Consider the following 22,770-nt stretch of genomic DNA (forward strand, 5'->3'; position numbering starts at 1 on the left):
AATGCACTTCAAAATCCACCCACACCTGATCACTTATTAATTCAGACTAAAGCTGATGAAGAGATACATTTTTTCTGCGTTCATTAAAAAAAAATCATCTGTGAAAGCCACGTCTGCTCTTCAGAGTGCTGCATTGTACCAGCATGCGGTGTTTTTCCACTGTTTTGTTAACGACTCAGTACAGCTTGGAACAGTGAAAGTGTGCTGATACAGCAGTCATATCTATCAGAGCTCAGCCCGCTTTCAAAGGCTGCTGGCTGGATTCGCTCTGCTGCTGCTTTTAGCATTTAGCAATGCAGGTCAGGAAACGTGTAGCAGCTGGAAAAACAAAAATACTCATACAGCTGCTGACTGTGTACATTTGTGGACACAAGCACACCTGGGCCCAGCACTGCTGCGGGGGCTTGCCCCGGACTCTTCACAGCGCAGTATTTCTTGATAATGTATGGAGAATGGAGGGACTTGGACAATGCAGTGTTGAAATATGGATTAGACGGGAGTTAGCAGGAGTGAATGTTTGTGCCTGAGGCCACTACCTGCTGTGCTTCCCAATGATTGTGATTACAAAGCAAAGGGATTAACACACAAGACTCAAGAAAACTGCTGAACTCCGCAAATACAGTGAAGCCTGATGTGATTAAAGATCAAGTCCCTGGTGAAGCTCTCAGTGTAATTACAATTTGCCCATTGCTCCATAACAGCAAAACACGCAATTAAAATCTAATTACAGATCTCTTAAATTGTTAAATGGACAATTCATCATTCGTCATTCTTCCAGCTTAATTTCTTTTGGTGTGAGCTGCCTGATTTTGGGTGAGTTAAAGCCTCATATCTCTGCTTTCTTCTGCAGAGAGGTTTGTTTGATGGCTACAGTTTAGTAGGAGGAAAACTCCACACAGATAAAACACAGCAGGCCAGAGGGACAAACGTGTTAATTCGATTTCACAATGAACTGTCCTTTTAATGCTGCGAACATTACGGGCTCTTACCGAGACTAACAGTGAGTATTTGTTTTGCTGGACACGTGAGTGATCTGTGCTTGATGTACATCATTGATTATCTGCTCTGTGTGATCTGTTGCAGAGCCTAAAAATAAATGAGCTTATTGAATAAAAAGGGTTCAGACAGAGTTAATGGCTCAGTACCGCTGGCATCACGTTACCGTACACTGGAGAAGGCATGGTAAAACATATGACATTACAAAGATGCACTATTTTATGTAATGATGAGGGGGGGAAGTGTACGAGAAAAAGAGATGGTTTTCAAAGTGAAAGAAAGAAGAGACACATGAGAGGTCCTTTTGTAAAGGCTGGATGTGTAATTAGCTTTAAATTAAAGTTAAACATACACAGTCAACAACAGTCTTTGCATACATTTGGTCTATGACCAGATGCTCCTAAGCAGCATGTGTATGCACGTTTTGTCCTATTATCACTTGATGAGGGAATTAATCAGTGACACGTGCTTGCATTATTTTGGTTTATGACCACCTGGACAGTGTTTCACTGCCAGAAGTAATGACTCATAACACAAACACACAGTCCAAATCAGAAAGAACTGCATGAAGGCAGCGCAAGGTCAAAGTCTTCCTGTTGAAATGTTCAGCCTCAGTTCAGTCACTCTCCTATAGAGACCTCTTGGTCCGACGAAGACACCGCACCGCCCTCTTTCTTCAGAGTTTTCAGGCATTTGTCGAGCCTTTTGATGCAGACCGTCACATCTTCTCGAGTGATACCCACAGCGGAGGCAGCGTTGAGGTAAGGACAGGGGTACGACTCCGAGTGGGACATAAACCCGCGAAACGTGTGTCCGCTTACGGTCTGCTCCTTGCCCAGTGGTATCACCCTGGAAACACGAGTGAACATAGTAACACAGAGCAATGGGATTTTAACAATAATGTAAAAAACAACAAAAATAACCTCTTTATTTTATGCAATATTTACCGCAGATCAACATGTCTCACAAATAAAACCAACACTGCAATGTACACTCATGGGCCACTTAATTAGGTACACCTGTTCAAGTGCTTCTTAAAGCAAATATCTAATCAGCCAGTCACATGGCAGAAACTCAGAGAATTTAGGAAGAAGGCCTGGTGAAGTTCAAACTCTGCATCAGAACTGGGAAGAATGGTGATTTAAGATGCTTTGAATGTGACGTGTTTGCCGGTGCCAGATGGGCTGGTCTGAGTATTTCAGAAACTGCTGATCTGCTGGAATCTTCCCACACAACCATACGCCCAACATTCAGATGGTAGGGTCAGAATTTGTCATAAACAACATGATCCATCCTGCTTTGTTCAGGCAGCTGGTGGTGGTTTCTTGGCATACTTTGGGCCGCTTAGTACCAAATAAGCATTGTTTTAAAACTTTAGCTTACAATAAGTATTGTTGCTGACCACGTGAATCCCTTTAGGATCACAGTGTGCAGGACCCATCTTCTGAGGGCTGCTTACAACACGTCATGAAGCTCAAATAATCTCAAACGGAGTTCTTGAACATGAAAATGAGCTGAGCTCAGAGTCCCCAGATCTCAATCCAACAGAGCACCTTTGAAATGTGCTGGACCAGGATGTGCGGGGACTTCACCTGGTTTCAACTGCAATACTGTAAATAATAATCGTGGCCATAAATTCTGGCAAGGTTTCACCACTGTCAGCAGAGTTTAGACTCACTTTAATGTGAAATCAATTACTGCCCAGCTATAAGGACTGTGCACGCAGCACAATGGCAGCAGAATGCACTAGAATCAGATGAAGATCTCTATTAATCTCTTCAGCTGGAGAAGAGAAAAGCTCACTACTGATGTGAAAATGCAAAGCCGGGTGCCTCCCATTCATGTTTGGCTCTGAGAGCATTTCATTTAATGCCACGTCCACAGCTGCAAACTGTTCACGAAACTCAAATCTTAAACATTTCTTTTCTTTTATGAAAACACAACATGCTCAGGACGTACAAGGCTAAAGCATTTGACTACACTTCACACTAGGACCTTGGAAAAATCCAACTGGGAGCATTAAATTCCAAACAACACTATAAACAATCGTGACAGAATGACCCAAATAAATCTTTTATTCTGGATATATAAAATATTTAGATTAGCTCTCATGCACGATTGAAAACTATAAAGAGAAAAAACACAAAATGAAATGTGCGGGGGTGGTGGGGGCCATGCTCCTAATTTGAAATTGTGTATTTATGCAGATCCATCGATTCATGTGACAGAGTGAGAACGAAACAGTTAAAAATTGACAAATCCTCCTCACTAATGCTGCTGCTTTCAGAGCTGGTGCCCGCTGCCCCAGAGGAGACCACATCCTTCAACATCTAATGGAAACATCCTGTTTTATTTAGGATGCGGCTGTGATAGGAAGGGCTGTCTTAATTTTCTAAAGTAGTTTCCACTGCTCAGTATTCAGCAGATCCATCTGCCTGATTGCTGATTTTGCCGAGCAAAATGCAACATCTTTCTAAACCCACTCAAACAGACACACACACTCCCCTATCCTGTTATTCTCTCTCTCCCCCCTCCATGTCCATTTCCAGGCCACATCATCAACATGGCCTTACCTGGCTCCTGACACTTGTCGGGTGAACAACATGGATCCTAGCTGAGTCACCGCCTTGTCGCTGTTGGCCTGGAGACCATCTAGAGACATGGCTGGAAGAGAGAGGCGCATAGTGAAGTCAGTAAACATCTGAGACCAAACGCAAAGCCAGAAAGACTTACGCCATTTCAGAAAAGCAGAGTGAGGATCAATTGATACCCAACCAGCAGCTTACCCAGAGAAATGGGGTTGTGAGGGGTGTGAAGCAACCTCTCCCCGTGTGCAGAAGCCAGACTCTTCAGCTGCTCAGCCAGGAACGAATAAATCTCCTGCACACCATGCCGATACACACAAGAAGGATGAAGACACAGAACAACACACAAGATCTATAAATAGCACTACAATACTCCTTTTTGGATACAGACACAGCCTTATTTTAACAGCAGCAGCAGCCTTGGTTTTATTGCTAATCAAGCAAATCTTCCAACAAAGCAGGTGGATGCATGACCAAACTCTTCCCTATTTGCCTGACCCTGTATGTGTGTCTGTTTCAGTCTAAGCTTCAGTACAAGCACTATGTTCATTTCCTGTCCAGCTTGTTCTTAACACATCCACCTCTGGGATCAATTAGAGAGGCCAGGAGAGTAAAAGAAGAGGACTGCAGGCTCTTAAACACAGTTTTTGATATTCACATGCTTCAAATACGCTGATTAAGCACCGAGAGTCTCAGAGCAGCGTGTGGAAGACTGAAATAGAACGATGATGTTCAGGACACAAACGTTCAAACAGGGAAGCTACACGACAACTAAACACAGTGCGTTTGTTGCTAGCTACCAGCTCCAGATTCCCCAAAGAAGCTCTTTTCACTGCGTCTGTGTGTGTGAGCGAGGGCACACTCTGCTGACTCATACTGTCCTTGTTTGAAAGCATCAAGAGGGAAAATATTTTCCCTGTCAAGAGTCAAACACAAACAGCATTTCAATGATGTCAAGTGTCTCTAAGTGTCCATTGTCCTCTAATAACAAAGGATGACTTTATTATGCTGCAGGAGGAGAACAGCGTAAGTGGTGGTGAGAGTGCAGGACAATAAGTTTGTGTTTGTGACGAGTCAAAGGCCGCCCCGACTAAAACAAAAGCACGCGCATCACCCGTTTCTTCTTTTCATTATGCAGACATTATCTAAACCGGTGGTACACACGAGGCAGTAAATGAACCTAAACAGATGAAACGCTTGAATTATTAAAAGCTCGTGATTCTGGGAGAGACGTTCTGCAGACTCTATGGGGAAAAAAATGGTTCTGTACATTAATTATGCATAAAGTGGACCGAGAGGAATCAATAAGCTCTGATGGTGTGTCGGGTCAGGCAAGAGGCCACAGGAATCTCCTAGGTATACATTTCAGCTACGGATTAGGTTGTACACCGATATCCCACTTTGAGTATTGTATGGCATCATTTTTAAATACGTGTAATTTCTGTATATGAATCCGGGGTAATTTCTAAAAAAACTTCTACTTTAAAGTGTTATTCCTTTTCGAGTTTCTGTGCTCTGAGTGTGAGGACAAACAGATTCTCTCAGTTGCAGCACATTTACGGCGCAGCAGCAGTTTAGAGGAGAGAGAATGCTGCAGTGCCGATCATCTAAAGAGGAGGATGCTGCATTGTGAGCAACTCTGCTTTAAAGCAGGAAGCCACCAGGGGAGGTTTTCTCAAACTCTCAAAGAATCAATTTTATCTTTCTATAGTGGACTCCTTCCTTCACAGAGCTCACTACACACAAGTCCACAGTCTCTATCATCAGTGAGAACGCAGGTGAAGCAAAAAAGGACACACACACAGAAAACTGTAACATATAGCCAACTGCAACTCAATACAACTTATATAAGTTATTGCCATTTTTAGTAGGAAAGACGCTGACACGGCACAGAGACATATTCAGACAGACTACAATATACACCTGATACTCCTGCAGTCCCATAATGTTCTCATCATACATGTTGGAAACATCCAGCAGACATAACAGCCACGTTTAACTAAGTGAGGAACTATTTTTAGCCGTATAAAAAGGTGATGTGTGCACCACTCTCACCTTTCTTTCTGACAAGTATTTCTTATAGCCACAGACTCCCAGCGTGAGAAGGGTAATGAGGACGTCGAGGGAAGGTGAGGCTGATGCTCTCCCTGGAAGAGAAGCCAGAAGCTGCTGTCAAACTGAACTAGAAGCTTGTTATTAATGTTTAACAACAATCCAATTTGACTTACACAGATGAGGATAAAATTATTAGCCCCCTGACAGGATTTAAACATAACATAACATTTCTAAACACACTAGATTTCTGTTTGCACACAACAACAGAGTTTCTTCACACAGTACACAAGAAGCCCGGCAGAGGTAGGAAGGAAAACATTTCAAAGACTCTTGAAAGAAAATTAGAGAGAAGTGTCTAAAATGCCCCAGAACAGCTGCTGACACATTGGTGAATGAGTTAGCCGGCTTGTGCTTCACGCATCCACCTCTGGGATCAATTAGAAAGGGCAGGAGAGTAAAAGAAGATGAGTGCAGGCTTTTAAACAGTTTTTGACATTCATATGCTTCAAATACGCTGTTAAGCATCAAGAGCCTCAGAGCAGTGTGTCGAGGACTGTAGAAGGGCGATGGAGCTCAGGACACAGACGTCCAGGCAGGGAAGCTGCACGACAACTAAACGCAGAGTCTTTGTTGACTTCGAGATTTCAGACACAGAAAATCTCCACGTTGTCAGAAGAGTCACATTCAAGCCAGACTGGACTATCCCAACAATAGCCTGGAGGAGGACTATGCATACTGGAAGCACGGCTTTGGTTAGATGAGATTAAACTACGGCTGTTTGGCTGCAGAGACGCTGCTCGTGTTTGGAGGGAGAGGCATACGACCCAAAGAACAGTCCCCAAAGTGAAACACGGTGGTGGGAGTATTTTGCTGCGGGGACGCTGCAATGTGTCTGGAACTGTGATCTCATCAGGGTGGCAGGAAAAAAACCTCAAGCAGTCAGCATCGCTTTGACTTCCAGCACAACAACAAATCAAAACATACGTCACTCCTGACTGGCCTGCATAAAGCCCTGAGTTGAATCCCACTGGAGTATCGGGTAATAAGTTTGACCCTGATAGTTTGAGGTTTTGGTGAAATAATTTAGTGTCTTTTTGACAAGTAAAGAAACTAAAAACCGAAAATAAAATAAGACGCTTGCCGGGGTTACTGAGGGTTCATCGGTCTGATTGCTGGCGGGATGAACCTAAAGTGTTTTGAATGCAAAGTCCTGTGCATTTCTACAGCGGGCCTGGTGTCATTTTTCTATGAGCTGGTATAACTTCAGTTCAGATTTGGCCTGACAGAAAAGAAAATGTGTAACAGTATACCCACAGATGACAGTTAGTGGAAGGTATCAGAGCTGGACACTTTCCAAGCACTGACAGAAGCTCAACTGCAGCATGAGAAAATTAAACAAATAAACCAAAGTGAAAAGCTGGCTTAGGCAGATTCCGATTAGTCACACAGAGCAGTGCACAGTCTTACTGCTGCTTTCTGAGAGTTACCCAAAATGTTTAAAAAGCACGTCAATGAACTTCTCTAGATATTATCTGATGGCAGTGACAACACAGTAAACATTGGCCTTTAACCTCCCAGTTCCCTCGTGCAAAGTTCATACCATCTCTGATTGGATGGATTTGTGACAGTGTGAGAACAGTGCAGGTAGGATTGTAGCGAATTCAGTTACCATGGGGACATCAACAGTCCCAATGAAATGCACCCCAGTTTCAGCGATGATGGTTAAAATGCACTAGTGGTGAGATTTTGTTAGAAATCATGGATCTAACATTTAGAACGGGAACAATGCGGTTGCCTTTGCAGTCTCGGGTCAAGAAGAAAAAGTAGGAAAGAGGGAAATTTGTGCTGAAAAGGTTTGAAGTTAAACAAACAACAACAAAAAAGAACAAAAACAACAACAAGACCCTGTTTCTTCATACTACATCAGTTATCCCATTTTATAGCCCAGTGCCTCTCGATGGACTGTGGACTTTTTTCTTTTCATTTCCAATTCCTGTAATATATTTATTATTAAACATTTACATGTTAACAAGTCCTCAAAGCTAATAGAGAAACGACGGGGACTTTACTGCTTTATGATTGTAGCACCCTGAACAAGGAAATCAACAAAAGATCAAGAATAAAATGCTTGATTGCAGCCCTGCGTGTTAATCAGAGTAGGGCACAATAAACACAAAGTGGGCTGCAGGATTTTTATGTTTGTGAACAGTCATCTTATGTTTAAGCATGAAAACGAATCATTCAAACATTTTCATGCTTTATTACCAATTTACTAAAATATGGCAGTGCATAAAAACTAAAAACTGTGCTCTACACTTTGAAACTTTCAAAACATTTGCTTTTATGTAAATACACAAATCTGCATGGGTACACATGCCCACCTGGTTATTGTTTCATACCAGTGAGCGTTAACACTCACCTGGGTACATCTTGCTTATCTCCTGTATGAACGACTCATCAAAGCCTGCAATTATAGCACCACCTACTGGAACCATAAAGTTCTTGTCCAGGCTCTGTACAAAGGCATCGATTCTTCCCACACGAGCGCCCTGATGACAGACAATCCGAGAAAATCACATCGTAGCATTCAAAGGTGAGCTCCAGATCAACTTGCTACATGCACTGCGCAGTGAAGAGTGTTGATACCTGTTGAATGAGGTGCATGCATTTGGACGACTGTACGCCATATGCATTGTTAACTATGTGGGGGATGTCATGCTTGCTGCAGAGAGATGACAGCTCCTCAAGCCTGCAAGACCCCAAAACAAACAGTATTAGAAATGGTGCATACCTTATTCCCACACCATGAGCCAAAACAAGCAACATACATTTTCCTTTGAAAGTAAGAAATCCTGCAGGCAGCCTACATCAACACATACATAACATGACATAATAAAACCTGAAGGCATGAATGAAAGCTTACAAGACCTGTCAGGGACCCGTGGGGCGAAGCAAGAAGTCGTTGAATGAACACACAGGATATTTTCAGCTCCGAGCTCCTCAATCTTGCGTTCAACTGCTTCCAAATCTGTCCGCAGCTCATCACCCTCGAGCACATTCTCCACGACCACAGGTTCAAAGCCTGAGAAAACAGTAAGTCTTAATGTAAGCAAACGATTTAAAGATGGCAATAAAGTGAAACACTTTCACAATTAATCTGAACCCTTCAAGATCCATGACATTTCAAACACAGACGTGCTCGCTGATCAGGATGTAAGGTTGACAGGACACTGGATACGAGTCATATGGTCACCTGCTGTGATCATAGACTTGAAACAGGACTTCTGGTCGATGCGAGGCCAAATGATGTAGCGAGCTTTGGGTCTCCTGTGACGAAGGGTCAGAAAGCAGAGAGTCAAACTCATCCCTGTAGCCATGGGTACCACGAAGCAGCTGGCCACACTCCGGACGCCTGTAACGCACAAGCAGCAGACAACTGAAAATAAGACTTCGAAACCTTTCGTTAATTCTACATAAAGACTTCCATACACTTTACCAAGTGGACATTTGGGAGGAAAAGGCAAAATTTAACATCTAGCTTATCACAAATACTAGTGTAACTGATAAGAGCTACACACCTGCAAGCTTTAAAACATCCAGGACAACTGAGTTGGTCAGTTTGTTAAGCAGACTGGATCCTGCAGCTTTAGGCTGAATAGCAGCGATGTCACCTGACCGGCCGATGCCGTGGATCAGCCTAGACAAAACAGCTGGATGTCACAACACGAGCAGTTAAACGACCTCCTAAACTCCGTGATGAGCACAAAGCTGACATTTCACAGCCCAGTGTAATAAATCTGCGTGCAAGGCCAATTTAAAAAAAACCCACAGATACAGGTGAGGACAGAATTATTAGCTCCCCTATGAAACATCCTTGTTTTATTAAGTATTTTGAAAGCCCAGGTAAACAGAGCAAGCGATTTATTTTTTTCCTTCTTTTGTTAAACGCAGCATTTTCAAACATCCTGTTTTACTTTGGACGCTCATGTTACTTTGCACAAATAAATAAAATCATTATCCATCTCCTGCAACAAATCCTTTTCTCTAAACTTATTGTTTTTGGAATGATGCTTTTTCAAGTGACAGCTCAAACTCTGACGTTTTTATACTGTATGTAAATTGGAAGAAAACTTTCAGTTTTACCTTGATTTTACAAGCAGTGAGCGTTACAAAGTTAAAGCACATTCTTGATTTTCAGGGGGCTAATAATATTCACCCCGGTAAAGTTTGTTTACTGAAGAAAACTGGTATGTTTATAAATGCTACATTGAAAATCACTTGTTCTGTTAAAAAGGCCAATTACATTTCATAAGGGGGCTAATAATTTTGTCCTTATCTGTATATCAGTATAGGTGCTTTTACCTCGTTACAGACAAACTGCAACAAAATCTATTAGAATTACAAAAGGTTTTGCACTTATTATTCATGAAATGTGTTCAAAAAGCAAACATAAGTCTTTTTAAACTAATAACACACAAAAAATTTTCATGTCTTTATCAAACACAGTAAATTTCAGTTAGCCGTTCCCCAAAAGCAACCTGGAATCAAGTGTTCCTGTTAAGGAAATGAGGTCTGAAGTGTGTATAGCACAGCTCCCCCAATTCTCCCTAGGATCACACCAAGTTTGGAGGTGACAAAGAATCACAACAAAACTGCAGAGCAACGTGTAAGCCTCATAAAATACATTTTAAAAGATAACTTTAGAACAAGAAAAGCTTGGTGCACGCAAAAAAATAATTAAACAAAACACACAGAGGCTGAAACAAAGAAAATCATGGTTTTGGAACGGCCGAGTCAGCATCCTGACCTCAAACCAATTTATGGCTGACGGTCAGACCCATAATCATGTGGATGATGACACAGATTTTGTAGTTTTGCCTCTATATACCACCACAGTGACAATCAGAGTGTCAGTTAACTTTAGACGTTTAACTTTAATTCAAGGGGTTTAACAAAAAATGTGGTATCTGTGCACTGGAACTCTTAATGTCAAAGATGTGGAAAATCTTTTTCTTTATTTTTAGCTGTCATTCAACAATCTGTCACACTCTTAGAAAGAAGCCATGCACTGATCACCCCAGCAACACAAAAAGGCCTTAAAGAGCACAGACTTTAATTAGGAAATATTTCAAATTCTTTTCATAGCTAAGAAAAAAACTTCACAACTTCAAGTCAAATGAAAAACACTCAAGGAGGTAGGCATATCGTTGACAAAGTCCAAAATCAAGAGATGCATTTATGAACAGAAATATGGAGGGTTTACAGTGATGTGCTGCTGGTTACACTCAAGAACGGGAAGAACAGACTTTACAAGAAAGCATCTAACAGAGCCTGCACGGACATGGAGAAAATCCTGGGACAGATGAAACCAGCATGTACGGCAGAGTAGCAGTACTGTACTGCATAGCTGCCAAAGGAATCGAGTACGTAACATTGCAAATAGATGTTGAATCAATGCACACTGCAAAAGCAACCAAGAGTTTTTCATGGCAAAGAAACTGGATATTCCTAAATCGCCAAGGTGGTCATCTGATCGTAGCCCAACAGAGCAGCTTTTCAGTTACTTAAGCACAAACTGAAGGTGGCTGAGGTAAAGGCCTGACCGAGAAGAGAAGACCATGTCCATGGCTTTTACACTTCATCCAGTCACTGACGGCAAAAGATTTTAATCCAACTATTTCCTAAACAGTTAAAGCAAAGTATTTAAAATACTTTTTTTAAATTAAAAATGAAAGTTTTAACTTCAATCACATCTTGATTGTCTTATTTAAAATCCACTGTGGTGATGTACGTAGGCAACATAAAAAAGTGTGTCTCCAAGTGTGACAGAGATGGGCGCAGAGTGTGTTTTTCTTCCAACTATTCTAAATCAGAATCGCTTTAAGCACAATCCTGCACTACGAAATATTTGTCGTAGAGACAAAACAACAACAACAAAAGATCCGCTTGCTTTTTATCTGCCTCACAATCCATCACTCGGGGTTTAAAAGTGAATCGCTAATAACGCATAAGGCCTGGCGGGCAAACTTGAACCTGTAATGTCGTCTTGCCACAAGGCTGGATGCCACCCGGCCTTCTCTCTCTCCTACTCCACAGTTACCCAAGAAGTTGTTGCTGTCCATCACAGCTAGCTCGCTGAGGAAGAGCTCAACAGTGCTCTCGCTCCATCCCTCCTCGGGACACTTTCCCTGCAACACACACAACATGAAAGAGGAAGTGTCTTCACTGCAGTGGTATGAGGAAACAAAAGAAAGCTTTGAGCGTACTTGTTCCAGTAACTGTCTGATGAGTTGCTCATGGCCACGGCGAGCCTGCGATCCCTGACGGATGTAGGAAGGTGACACAATCTTCTCGCTCAGGTTGAAGTTGTCGCTGTTCATCTGTGTTAAACACACAACTTTGTGGTAAGTCAGTGCAGTGGGTGTCCAAACCGTTCTACAAATGCTTATTTCTCAAAATTAACCAATAGGGGAAAATAATAACATTTATGAAAAGTGAAAAGGTTTGAAATCTTTCACTTTTCCTTCAAGCTTTGACAAAATCGTCTGTTTATGTTCATAAAGGCCAAACTGCGGTAATGTGGCTTCTTCCTGTTGTAGGAGCAAAACACTCCTCAGTTTCCGTTCCTTCACACTGGCACCAAGGATGTGTTTTTACTGTAACTCTTAACTTCCGCGATCATTAGGTAAGTTTACTAATTATTATCGCACAAAGCTCATGACAAACTGCTCATTGAATGTTTCATACAGGGACAGGTTTGTTAAAAATGCCAAAGTTACACCAGACCTTTTTACCAACGCATCCCTAAATTTTATCTTAGCGCCCCTAAAAATAACCGCATTAATAACATATTTTAATATTATTAGACATCTTTTTCTAAGGTTATATTCCGAAAAACGTCTATCAGAGACATCAGATTAGAAGGAGAACAGGTTTAAATAGGGCTGCTCGATTATGGCAAAAATGATAATCCCGATTATTTTCACTGAAATTGAGATCGCGATTATTTGACGATATTTATTTAACCCTTTAAGACCTACTATAGAACCAAGTCCGCCAGAGCTTATATTATTTTTTTACATGTTGTAGTGCCATTTGTGGGAGCATTTCAAGTTGCTAAATAACTGTTATAGCCCATATTTTAATAATATGTATGCATTAAGTCCATAGTAACTACATTAATTGCAAAAAAGTGCAATAAACTACAAAAAAATTTATATTGTTTTTGTTTTGTTTTGTTTACATATATTTCTACTTGGAGAAATTTAAGAGGTTTATTCCTCAAAACTTTAAATACAAAAAAGTTGCAAAAAATAGTTTCCCACCACAGGAAATTTATTTTGAGTGTCTTCATAGTTTTATTTTGGAGATACACCAATTTTTATATACTGCAGGAAAAACAAAAAAAACAATCCTATGATGCAAATTTGCAAAGAAAACAGCACGTGCATCAAAATAAATTATTTCCAGCAGTGCAATTTGAGTTCTAAGCATCCCAGAAACTATTCAGAAAAGTCAAACATGACCAGTAGAGGTTTTTAAGGCCTACAAGTAAAAAACTACATTTCCGCGAAAATGACGTCACTTCCGGTTTCGGCCAGGAAATGGCGGACATGCGACAGTTCGCGCTGACGTCTGTTTCACTGTGGGAAGTGTTACGAACAGCTGATCGGATCGGCAAAGCGTGTTTCTGGAATATTATGTTTTCGTTCCTGCAAGCGCTTTTTATGCAATTTTTGCAAAGCTATATGTGGAAGGAAACCGTGACCGAGGACAAGCTGATGGCATAAGATGTAAGTACAACTCCTCCGGTTTCATATGCAAAACAAATTATTGCGCTAGCTTACGCGGTTCCGGTTCTACAGGGATTTAAAAATAGTTACACAAAACGGAGCATGCTGCTCTGACCGGATTTAAAGGGTTAACAATGACTTTAAAAAATAATATAAAATAGTGTGCAACACCACTGAAGTTTTTTTTTTTTTTTACCTCTCTTTTCAACCAACAGCAGTCACTCTCCTCTCCAAATAACTTCTGCTTAGCTTTCCGAGCTTCCCTCGGGTCCTCTTAATCAGCGGTCTATCATATCTGATATCATATCTCACAGTACAATAATATTGAATGGGTTGCATTGTTGTATTTTGTCATGTTTCTCAGGTCTTTGTCTGAATTTCTACGAACATTATTGCTAAGGATTGTCTTATTGCATTGGAGTCACACTGGGTTAAATATGTACACTTGGGTTTTAAGGGGTATTTATTATTTTCTTCTTTTTTTGGGTTGTATGGAAGCCCCAAACGCAATTTCATTGTTCTTGACAATGACAATAAATAAATAAATACTAAATACTCCAACCTTTTTTGCGCCACGGACCGGTTTATGCCCGACAATATTTTCACGGACCGGCCTTTAAGGCGTCGCGGATAAATGAGGGAGGGGCTAATAATCGGCTCAGTCATTTTTAATGATCGTTGAAAGCCCAGATCGTAATCGTGATTAAAATTCGATTAATTGAGCAGCCCTAGGTTTAAAAGTCCAGCATTCCCAATATTATGATAAGACCTGCGTTGTTCATGACAGAAAGGAGATGAAGAAGTAATTTCATGACACAAGCCGGCACGGATTTAAAACACCAACTGAAACGTTAGCAAGAAAAAGTGCAAATTTTTCTGATGCTGCAGGGTCATTACTATTAAGTATATTTATTCTCAAAATAGTGTCAAAAATGTTAGCTAATATAGTCTAGAATAGAGATGATGAGCCAGTTTCACTTTGTCAAAGTTTCCTATTCTGGTGGAGCTAAGCTTGTTTGTTTAAAGAACTAATTTAAAGAAACTACAGTTTATTACAAATGTATTTTTTTCATGAATTGACAAATGTGTTTTCTAAAATAAATGATTAAAACAAACTAACATATAACTGGATTCTAATGAGAGAAAGTCAAGAGGGCTTTACCTCAGCGGTCCCCAAACCCCCGGGCCACGGACCGGAGTCGTGTGTTACCGGGCCGTGAGAGTTGAGGCTCGTGTGTGAACTTTATCGTTTTCTGGGTCTTTTCCCGTGTTGTAATTGTGTGTCTTATTTTGAAATAAATATTTACGCATTACCATAGTGACCAGAGAGCATTAAGGGGCAGAGAGGGGGATGTTACTCTCAATGTTGTTGGTGCATTTCAGGAGGATGCTGCTAAAAAAGTTACACAATTACACAGTGAATTCGCGTTTATTAATATATTTACAAAATACCACAGTTGCTGTCTTGGTCGTATCATTTTATTTTGTTGTATTTATCTGTGACACATTAAAAAAGGTCCGTGAAAATACTGTCTGACATTAAACCGGTTCGTGGCACAAGAAAGGTTGGGGGCCGCTGCTTTACCTCATATATCAGTATCAGTGCAATACTGAATCTGAACATTGCAATTGACATAGATGGATAATTAATATGGATCAGTTTATGCCTTTCACTGGGTTTTAAATACTGTTTCAGTGTTACATGTACTTTTTAATGACAACACAAAGACTAAGAGGAAAATAGAGACAGGGAGTGAGGGCAAAAGCAGGATGATGTCAGTGAAGAGAAACCAATAAGAGCGGATGAGTGACCAAAGTCTACCACGCTGTTATCAAGCCAAGGTACCTTCTGTTTTGCCTGCATTCACTGATTAATGTTTCACATAACTAAGCAGTGTGCTAAATGTGGATTCTTCCTAACCTTTCAGTAACTTGTGTCACAAATACTATGTTCATTTACCTTATTTACAGGTAGTAAAATTAAATGGAAACCTTAACTGTATTTCCAAAAAGAAATAAGCCAAAAAAAAGTGTGCTTTTCAGTAGCACACTTGAAATGGAGTGCCTAATGCCCTCTGTTGAGTCGTTACAACAAAATGAGGCTTTGTATTCAAAAACCTGTATGTAAAAGCAACTTTATTATCAGATTGCTTCTTGTACAGGTACATGGAGTGGCAGTCTTTCTGTTAAGAGGCTGAAACAATGTTGTGCATGTTTATCGTCACATGTCCTTTGCAGCAAATCTGTTTCCGCCTTACTCAGGAAAACTCTGGTCACCACGACTGAGCCTTTCCCTCAGGTTTACGGACCCACCCTAAAGCAGGTGCAAGTGAAATGACCTGTTTAAATCACCTGCAATCGTCATCCTTCTAACGAATTGACGATTGCAGTTTATGTCATTATTTATTTTCTTTATAAAATATCTCGTGGTATACGACTCGTGATAGTTACAGCGCTGTATTAACTATATATATCATATATGCATTAACTATTCTTATTTGATTCATGTAAAAATTGCAATATGTAACACTAAATGAATGTTTTCCCCATTAGAAGCTGAGCCCTACCTAAACGTTTGAGCCTAAAACTGTCCCTGTGCTAACTTACTCAGTGCTAGAAGTCTGGTTTCAATCCAGAGTTTGCTTAGGAACAGAGTACAGGCTAGCTCCGCCAAGCTAAGCTAGGCTAAGCTAATGTGTTCCGGGCCGGAAAATAAAACACCGCGCATCTTCGTCAGAGCCGCTCTGGTAACTCACGGTGCGTGCTCTTACCTCGCGGTTTTCCAAAAAATGTCTTCACGTGGACGCCAAACAAACCGCAGACATGTACGCACACATCTGAATGAGAAAGTAGCACACAGACAGACTGCAGGACGCCTTCACGTGACCGCCAAGCGTTGCTCACGTGGTCAACGCCGTGCAAAGTCATGCTCCAGCGTGAAGAGAGAAGAGAAGCCGGTCGGTGGCCCGCCTGCAGAAATAGAATGTGCAAGCCGGTCAGCTTTAACTTTTATGGCAAATGCTGTTTTTGATATATATATATATATATATATATATATATATATATATATATATATATATATATATATATATATATATAATTTTTTTTTTATTTATTATCTATTGCTACAATAAATAAATAAAAACACTTAACTTTATTTGAAAGTTAAGATTTTGGTCAAAGTAAACTTTTAGCAGAAACCAGTAGCTTAAATAAAGTCACAGTTACACACCGTCATTCTTTAAAATATAACTGTGGTTTTTAAACAGACATATAACAACAGACACAGAATAACAGACATATCAGAAAAATAAACAATAAAAAATTTTTTTTTAAAAGCCTGACTGCTAAAAATGTAGAATGTCAACAAAATACAATAAATTTGTTCTACATGCAAATGTTACTGTATACATATTCATTAAAATACACTCTATCACATATATTTCTTATGTATTTTTTATGCACATAAAGGGCAGTGGGAACTTTTACTGTCTGACAGTCTGATTGCTGTTAGGACCTGTGTTATGTTACATTTAACCTTTGCATTCCTTCACACTACTGATGCATTTTGAAATAATATCATATGCCGGTCCTTTAATTTCAGCTCTCAAACAATGTCAAGATATTAGAATTATTTCTAATATTAGCTGAATGAGTAAACTGTGACAGCGTTGCATCAAAATAAGCTGCCACAAATAATTATAAGATCAGGACCAATAATGAGGCACTTTCAAAGTGTGGCAGGAGCAAAGATGTCCTGTAGTGGAAATATAGGCCAATATACTAATGAAAAAAGTATGCCTCCAAGAAAACAAACAAATAAAGGTAAAATTGTCATCTGTAAAAATTTCATTAAAAATCAAATAAGCAGATATTGTAAAGAAAAGGTAACAATATGGAGCGTTACCTTTTTATGCACACACTAAAACACACACACACACATCACACACACACACATCACACTTGTGTAGGTTTCAATCCAAACAAAGCTGTAGGGAGCACTGAAGTTAAAATCTATGATGTATACACTCATACTTCCTTATGTTTCTTACTGTGCTATTATAAGTAACATCAAAGCAAATTCACCGCCACTTCCAGAATGTGAAGTCTTTTTTCAGTGCAGGAAAGCAAACATGATCTGAGAGGCAGTAACTTAACTGTTAAGAAAGAACATCTATTTCTATTTAATGTTGACACACTCAGTATAACATGTGATTAAATTAGGTTTACCAACTCACTAAAGTTTTGCTGACACAATAATGAATATTTAAAAATTAAATATCAAGATCAAAAAATCAGGTCAGTAATGGACTTATGATAATATCACATATTATTGTCTAATCATTCTTCTTATATACTATTATACAGGTGCTTACAGACTCTGTCGTCTTGTCCATGCACTTTTATTTTGAGTTTGATTCATTTGCCAAAAGAAAACTTTGAATAAGCAAAGTTACAGGTGAATTTGTCATATATCATAGTAGCTAACTCCTTTTTTCCCAGATTTTTTCTCTCAGTGTTGTGATATGAATGTTGCGAATTCTTCTTACCACGATAATCGCTTCACGGTTGAAGTCAGTTAAGATGCAACACATTTTCATTATTTCTCTAATCCTGAGCACTTAAATATCTAACAGGCTATCTTACCTTGCAAATACACCATGCTTTTCATCTACCAAAATAACAAGGAAAAACAGCTGTCAGCTAGAAGTAGGTTAAGCATAGAACGGAAACACTCAAATAACATAGCTGCTTGTTTTGCTTGCTTTGTTACATTTTTGCCTGTAAGGATGAGGTAAAGCTTTAATTTAATAATCGATGATTATTGAATCATCAGAGGGGGAATAAAATGCGCTATTATGACAAAAGCAGTTGGGTCATGAGAGAGAAAAAAGGATGATGGAAGGATATGAGTAAAAACTTTTAAAAAAATTGTAACAATATTTAACAGAATGTGTCATAAAGAGATTAATGTTACACTGACAAAAAATTAGAACGTTGCACCAAAAAGTTTCTTTGCAATCATCAGAAAGAAAAAACACTTTTGTGAAATTATATGTAATGAATTTTATGACACACACACACACACACACACACACAGGGTGAGAGAGAGAGAGAGAGAGAGTAAACCATGCATTTTGTTTTGTCTGCTTACTGTAAATGATGTATACATAATCAGTGCCTGTGCTGTGTGAACCTGTAGGTTGCCCCAGTAACAGGTAGATTATACACAGTTAGCCCACATTTAACAGCATACATCACATTCTATCTGCATAGAAAGAGTTCGCACATGTTCAAAACAAAAATGAAAGCGACATTTAAAAAATATGCATATATATTCCTGGAGGGTTTTGAGCGCAGGTATAGCTAAATAAATAAATAAATAAATCTAAAAACAACAACAACAACAACAAATTCACTGTTTGTTTGGCAGCATAGGGGAGAGAAAGATGGCAATTTGTCGGCATAGCAGGGTTTTCAACTCAACAGCTATGCCAACATCTTGCCTTCCTTCCTGAACCCGTGGTCTAGTAACACGTTCCGCACGGTCCGCGCTTCAAGGTCCGCACCATGCTGTTCCCCACTCCCGTGTGGAAGATGAAAAATGTTGCTGGAGATGTTTTAAAGATTGGGAGGAAATAAAATAAAAATTAAAAAGGTGGATGTCTGAAAACAACGAGCGCAAGTGCCACGCCGATCTAAGAGGTAGGATTACTCCATCTCAAATGAACTCCAAAAACACCCAGTTTGGCATTTCCAAAATAGGATTTTCGTGGTCCTTGAAAAAGGAAACAGAAAAGTCGAGAAGAAAGAGTCTCCTGTAGTGTATGAGACAACTTAACTGGGCCTTCATTCCTCTTCCCTGCACATGGCACTGCCCTGTAGGTGTATCATCACATCTACCTGTTGCTCTGTGGGAAACTGCAACTAGTAGAGCTCTCTCTCTCTCCGGTGTCCGTCGTCCAAGATCCACCGCCAGTGTCGGACATCCGCGAGTCAAAGTAAAAGTAGGCTCAGGGTTGAAAAGACAGGTTTGCCTTCCGCCACCCACTTTTGTAGCAGCACTGTCGGTGGCTGACTGTTGCAGGAGGTGTGTTCTTTGCCCCAAAGAACTCTGGAGTGCGGCTTCCGGCACCTTTGGGCGCTGGCAAGGAATCCGATTGGTCCAATGATTAAGCAGGACAATCTTCCGAGGAGAAATCCGTCCAAACCTGTCCGGTCTGAAGAATCTCCCAAAAATCCCCAAGTACTTCCACAGTAAAATAATGTTATGTTTAAAAAAAACAGAACAAAAAAAATGACAAAGAAAAGCCTGGATGTTGCTGTAAGGGCATGCAATTTAAACAGTCCCACTTTAGCAGGAAATTTTGCTGATGTCTACAGGACACGGTTTGTTAATGAATCACACAGAATGATTCAAACATCGTCTAGACCAGAAAGTGGTCGCCATCCACGACAGGAAACGCCGTCAGTGTATGAAAGCGCACTTTCTGACCATTCATCATCATCTGTTTCATTTAGATGTTGCTCAGCGGATAGACTTATAACTTCCACACTGCTTTATTTATATAACGTTTTAAAAAAAAAACCTTCTTTCTTTTAGATAGTCACTCATTTACAGCCGTTGTAAATGAGTGAATCATGATGTGGGAACAGTCACCACCAACTAGCAAAAAAAGGGACATTTGTGTTCCTCCACACAAGCGTAAAAGTGGAGGGTTCTATGGTTTGTGAGTATTTCTATTTAAAGTTGATACTACTTCACTACATTCATACAATTCATTAAAAAGAACATCTTGGAACCTTTTATTAAACCTAATCACTACTAAAAGCCAGTTGGAGCGTTTATGCTTTATGTATATAGTACCTCAATCACTGATGTCAGCTGACCCAAGTATATATATATATATATATATATATACACACAACAAAATAAAATACATTTTCCATTTAGATTTTTTAGGGCAGCACAAAAAACATTAAAGTGTTATTTACAGTCAGTATGTAATAATTTAACAGCACAGGGTTTTTAAATTCCTTTGCTGTATTTACTCTAAACCTATTTTGCCGCTGCCCCTCACAGGTGCTAAATAGACCATCCTCCCAGCATTTAGCTTAATTTTTTTAAATGAAGTTAAAACAACATATTTAGCTGACCCGTGATCAAGCCTAAGCTAGTGAGAAGGTCAAGATTCTGTCTTTTTAAAAGAAAAACGACAATCTTTCAGTTCATTTCAGTTTGGTCGGGGCTGATGATTCACTTCCCAAGGTAGGTGTCAACTCTGGACACACCTGTCAACTCCCAGAGAACAAATACTTCAAAGGATAAAAAGACAAAAACGATCTGTCAGGCTCAGTGTTTCCATTTCGTACAGTAAGCAGTTGTTTACCATGGCAACCACACTGTAAACAATACTTAGCAGTACAAATGTGTGCTGCAGGGAATGTAAATTTATTTTAAAAGGTAGGTCCGTTAAGGGGAAGGTTGCATATTTTCCAGTGTTTAAATCACACTGAAGCAGTAAATCCATTCTGAGAGAGCAAGAACTACAGGAGTGACACAACAGAAACTTGTAATATCGCAAGTGAACATTAAACAGCACAGAAAGCATGTCACCACACATCCAATATACTAGATATACATCTGAAACTTGTCAGGAATACTCCAGGAGCGAAGCTCTAATCAAGTTCAAAATAACAGCAACACAAAGGGGCTCATTCCTGTCATAAAAACATAGAATCACATCTGAATCTGAAGAGAAAACATGGGAATCAAATGGAAATCACCGGTGTGAGGATCAAGATACAAGTCACTGTTATAACACCTGGGAAACGAGGTGTAAACACACAGTTGTGAGGAATAGTGCTTCACATTTTTTCCCAGGGAAAATGTAAGGTGTGCTTGATTGTGGTTATACATGAATCAGTACGTAGGAACTTTTAGTGAATGGAAGAATTTGCCTCTATGGATATTCTAACTGTTGATTGCAGCGGGGACAAGGACAAGCAACAGCCTCATTTACAGAGAGCTTATAAACTAGTTTGCATGGTTTTGCTGAGTGGACGTCAACAAAAGGAAACAATATGAAGTATGGAATATAACAAGCACTGTTCAGAATGATATGATGAAATTACTAAATTACTAATGCTTTAAAAACAATCTGTCCCAAGAAGAATTTACTTATTTTTTTAATTATAGGTTTTTGATTTTAAAAATAATAACTGCAATCACTTTTTTTTCTTTCTAGACGCTTCATGTAACTGGTCTGTTGCATGAAATGCATCAAATATGTGATGTGCTGCAACAGTTACACACTAATGACATATACTAAAACGTATTCTGATAGTAGCATGCAAACCAGCCATTAGCAGCTATAAGTAAATTTGTAGTAAGAGGGTTTTATTTCCCACCGTTTGTTAAACTTTCATAATTATGCTCCAGCTCCTGTCAATATAAAAAGAATTACTGTAATGACTATTCTGCTCATTTCTGAAACATAAAGTTCCTCAAGGACAACAAAATGATTTTGTCACATGTCTGTGAATGTTCTCAGTCATCCAGGTCATCATAGTCTAAGGAGCTTGGAAAGAGAAGCATCTGGATTTCTTTACGTTTCCTTGAAGATGTTTCACCTCATCCGAGAAGCTTCTTCAGTTCTAAGAACAATTGGTGGAGTCCCAAATTATAAGCCAGACTTAAAAAAAAACATCTCCAAGGAAACCTAAAGAAGTCCAGACGCTTTTCTTTCCAAGCTCATTAGATTTTGTCACATGACATTTTTTTTCCTGCTCCTATAGCCGCAACATGTTGAAGTTGTAACCCTTAAAATCAGTTTAGTTTAAACCAGCTGCTGTGTTTTGTCTATATTTGCTGTTTTTCCGCTCTTTCTGAGTCAGTTTGAAATCTCATGCTGACATATCAGTGCATGTCAGCTTGCATGGTTATTATTATACATCATTTTCTCTGTGCAGCTAACCAAAACCCTCTTTCAAACCCGGCTCATGCTGAATCACACGGCCACATGTGCAGCAGTTACAAATCAGATCAACAGAGGCCCTGCTGTGAGTCATCATATGATCTCAGGTCCACCGAGACCCCCTTTTGAAATTGGTGATCTCGACTCCCCACACAAGTTCCCAAAAACAGCTAAATGGGGCATCTTTAAGCGGTGACACGCATGAGTGTGACATATTTGTAAAATTATGCTCTCACTCTGTCTGCCTCAGACAAGAGTCTGCTGCCACACTTGTAACAGGATCAAATGAGTGTAGAGGATTTGGCTTAGGTGTATTTTGCTGAGTCAATCGTAAGCACGCCCTGTAGCAGTGAGCAGATGAAG

At 39.8% G+C, this 22,770-nt stretch overlaps 1 protein-coding gene across 1 annotated transcript; it reads right to left on the reverse strand.

Moving 5' to 3' along the window:
- Nucleotides 1-1,295: 1,295 nt before the first annotated feature.
- sepsecs (Sep (O-phosphoserine) tRNA:Sec (selenocysteine) tRNA synthase) lies at nucleotides 1,296-16,392 on the reverse strand. Its single transcript, XM_004554402.5, has 12 exons — nucleotides 16,201-16,392; nucleotides 11,903-12,016; nucleotides 11,670-11,824; nucleotides 9,215-9,333; nucleotides 8,890-9,048; nucleotides 8,565-8,718; nucleotides 8,283-8,385; nucleotides 8,056-8,185; nucleotides 5,637-5,728; nucleotides 3,783-3,876; nucleotides 3,570-3,660; nucleotides 1,296-1,845 (listed from the first exon to the last, which is right to left on the reverse strand). Exons 2-12 carry the CDS (start codon nucleotides 12,014-12,016, stop codon nucleotides 1,617-1,619), a joined length of 1,440 nt encoding a protein of 479 aa, XP_004554459.1. The 5' UTR covers nucleotides 16,201-16,392; the 3' UTR covers nucleotides 1,296-1,616.
- Nucleotides 16,393-22,770: the final 6,378 nt, after the last annotated feature.

Source organism: Maylandia zebra, linkage group LG3 (genome assembly GCF_041146795.1).
Source record: "Maylandia zebra isolate NMK-2024a linkage group LG3, Mzebra_GT3a, whole genome shotgun sequence".
Classification (NCBI taxonomy): domain Eukaryota; kingdom Metazoa; phylum Chordata; class Actinopteri; order Cichliformes; family Cichlidae; genus Maylandia; species Maylandia zebra.

What these genes read in the sequence shown, in the direction of transcription:
- sepsecs (XM_004554402.5), bottom strand. Translation starts at nt 12,016, where the DNA reads ATGAACAGCGACAACTTCAACCTGAGCGAGAAGATTGTGTCACCTTCC. An exon ending in GCATGCACCTCATTCAACAG is followed by an intron (nt 8,186 to 8,282) that starts GTATCAACACTC and finishes GTCTGTCATCAG; the next exon opens with GGCGCTCGTGTGGGAAGAAT. An exon ending in AATACTTGTCAGAAAGAAAG is followed by an intron (nt 3,877 to 5,636) that starts GTGAGAGTGGTG and finishes CATGGTGTGCAG; the next exon opens with GAGATTTATTCGTTCCTGGC.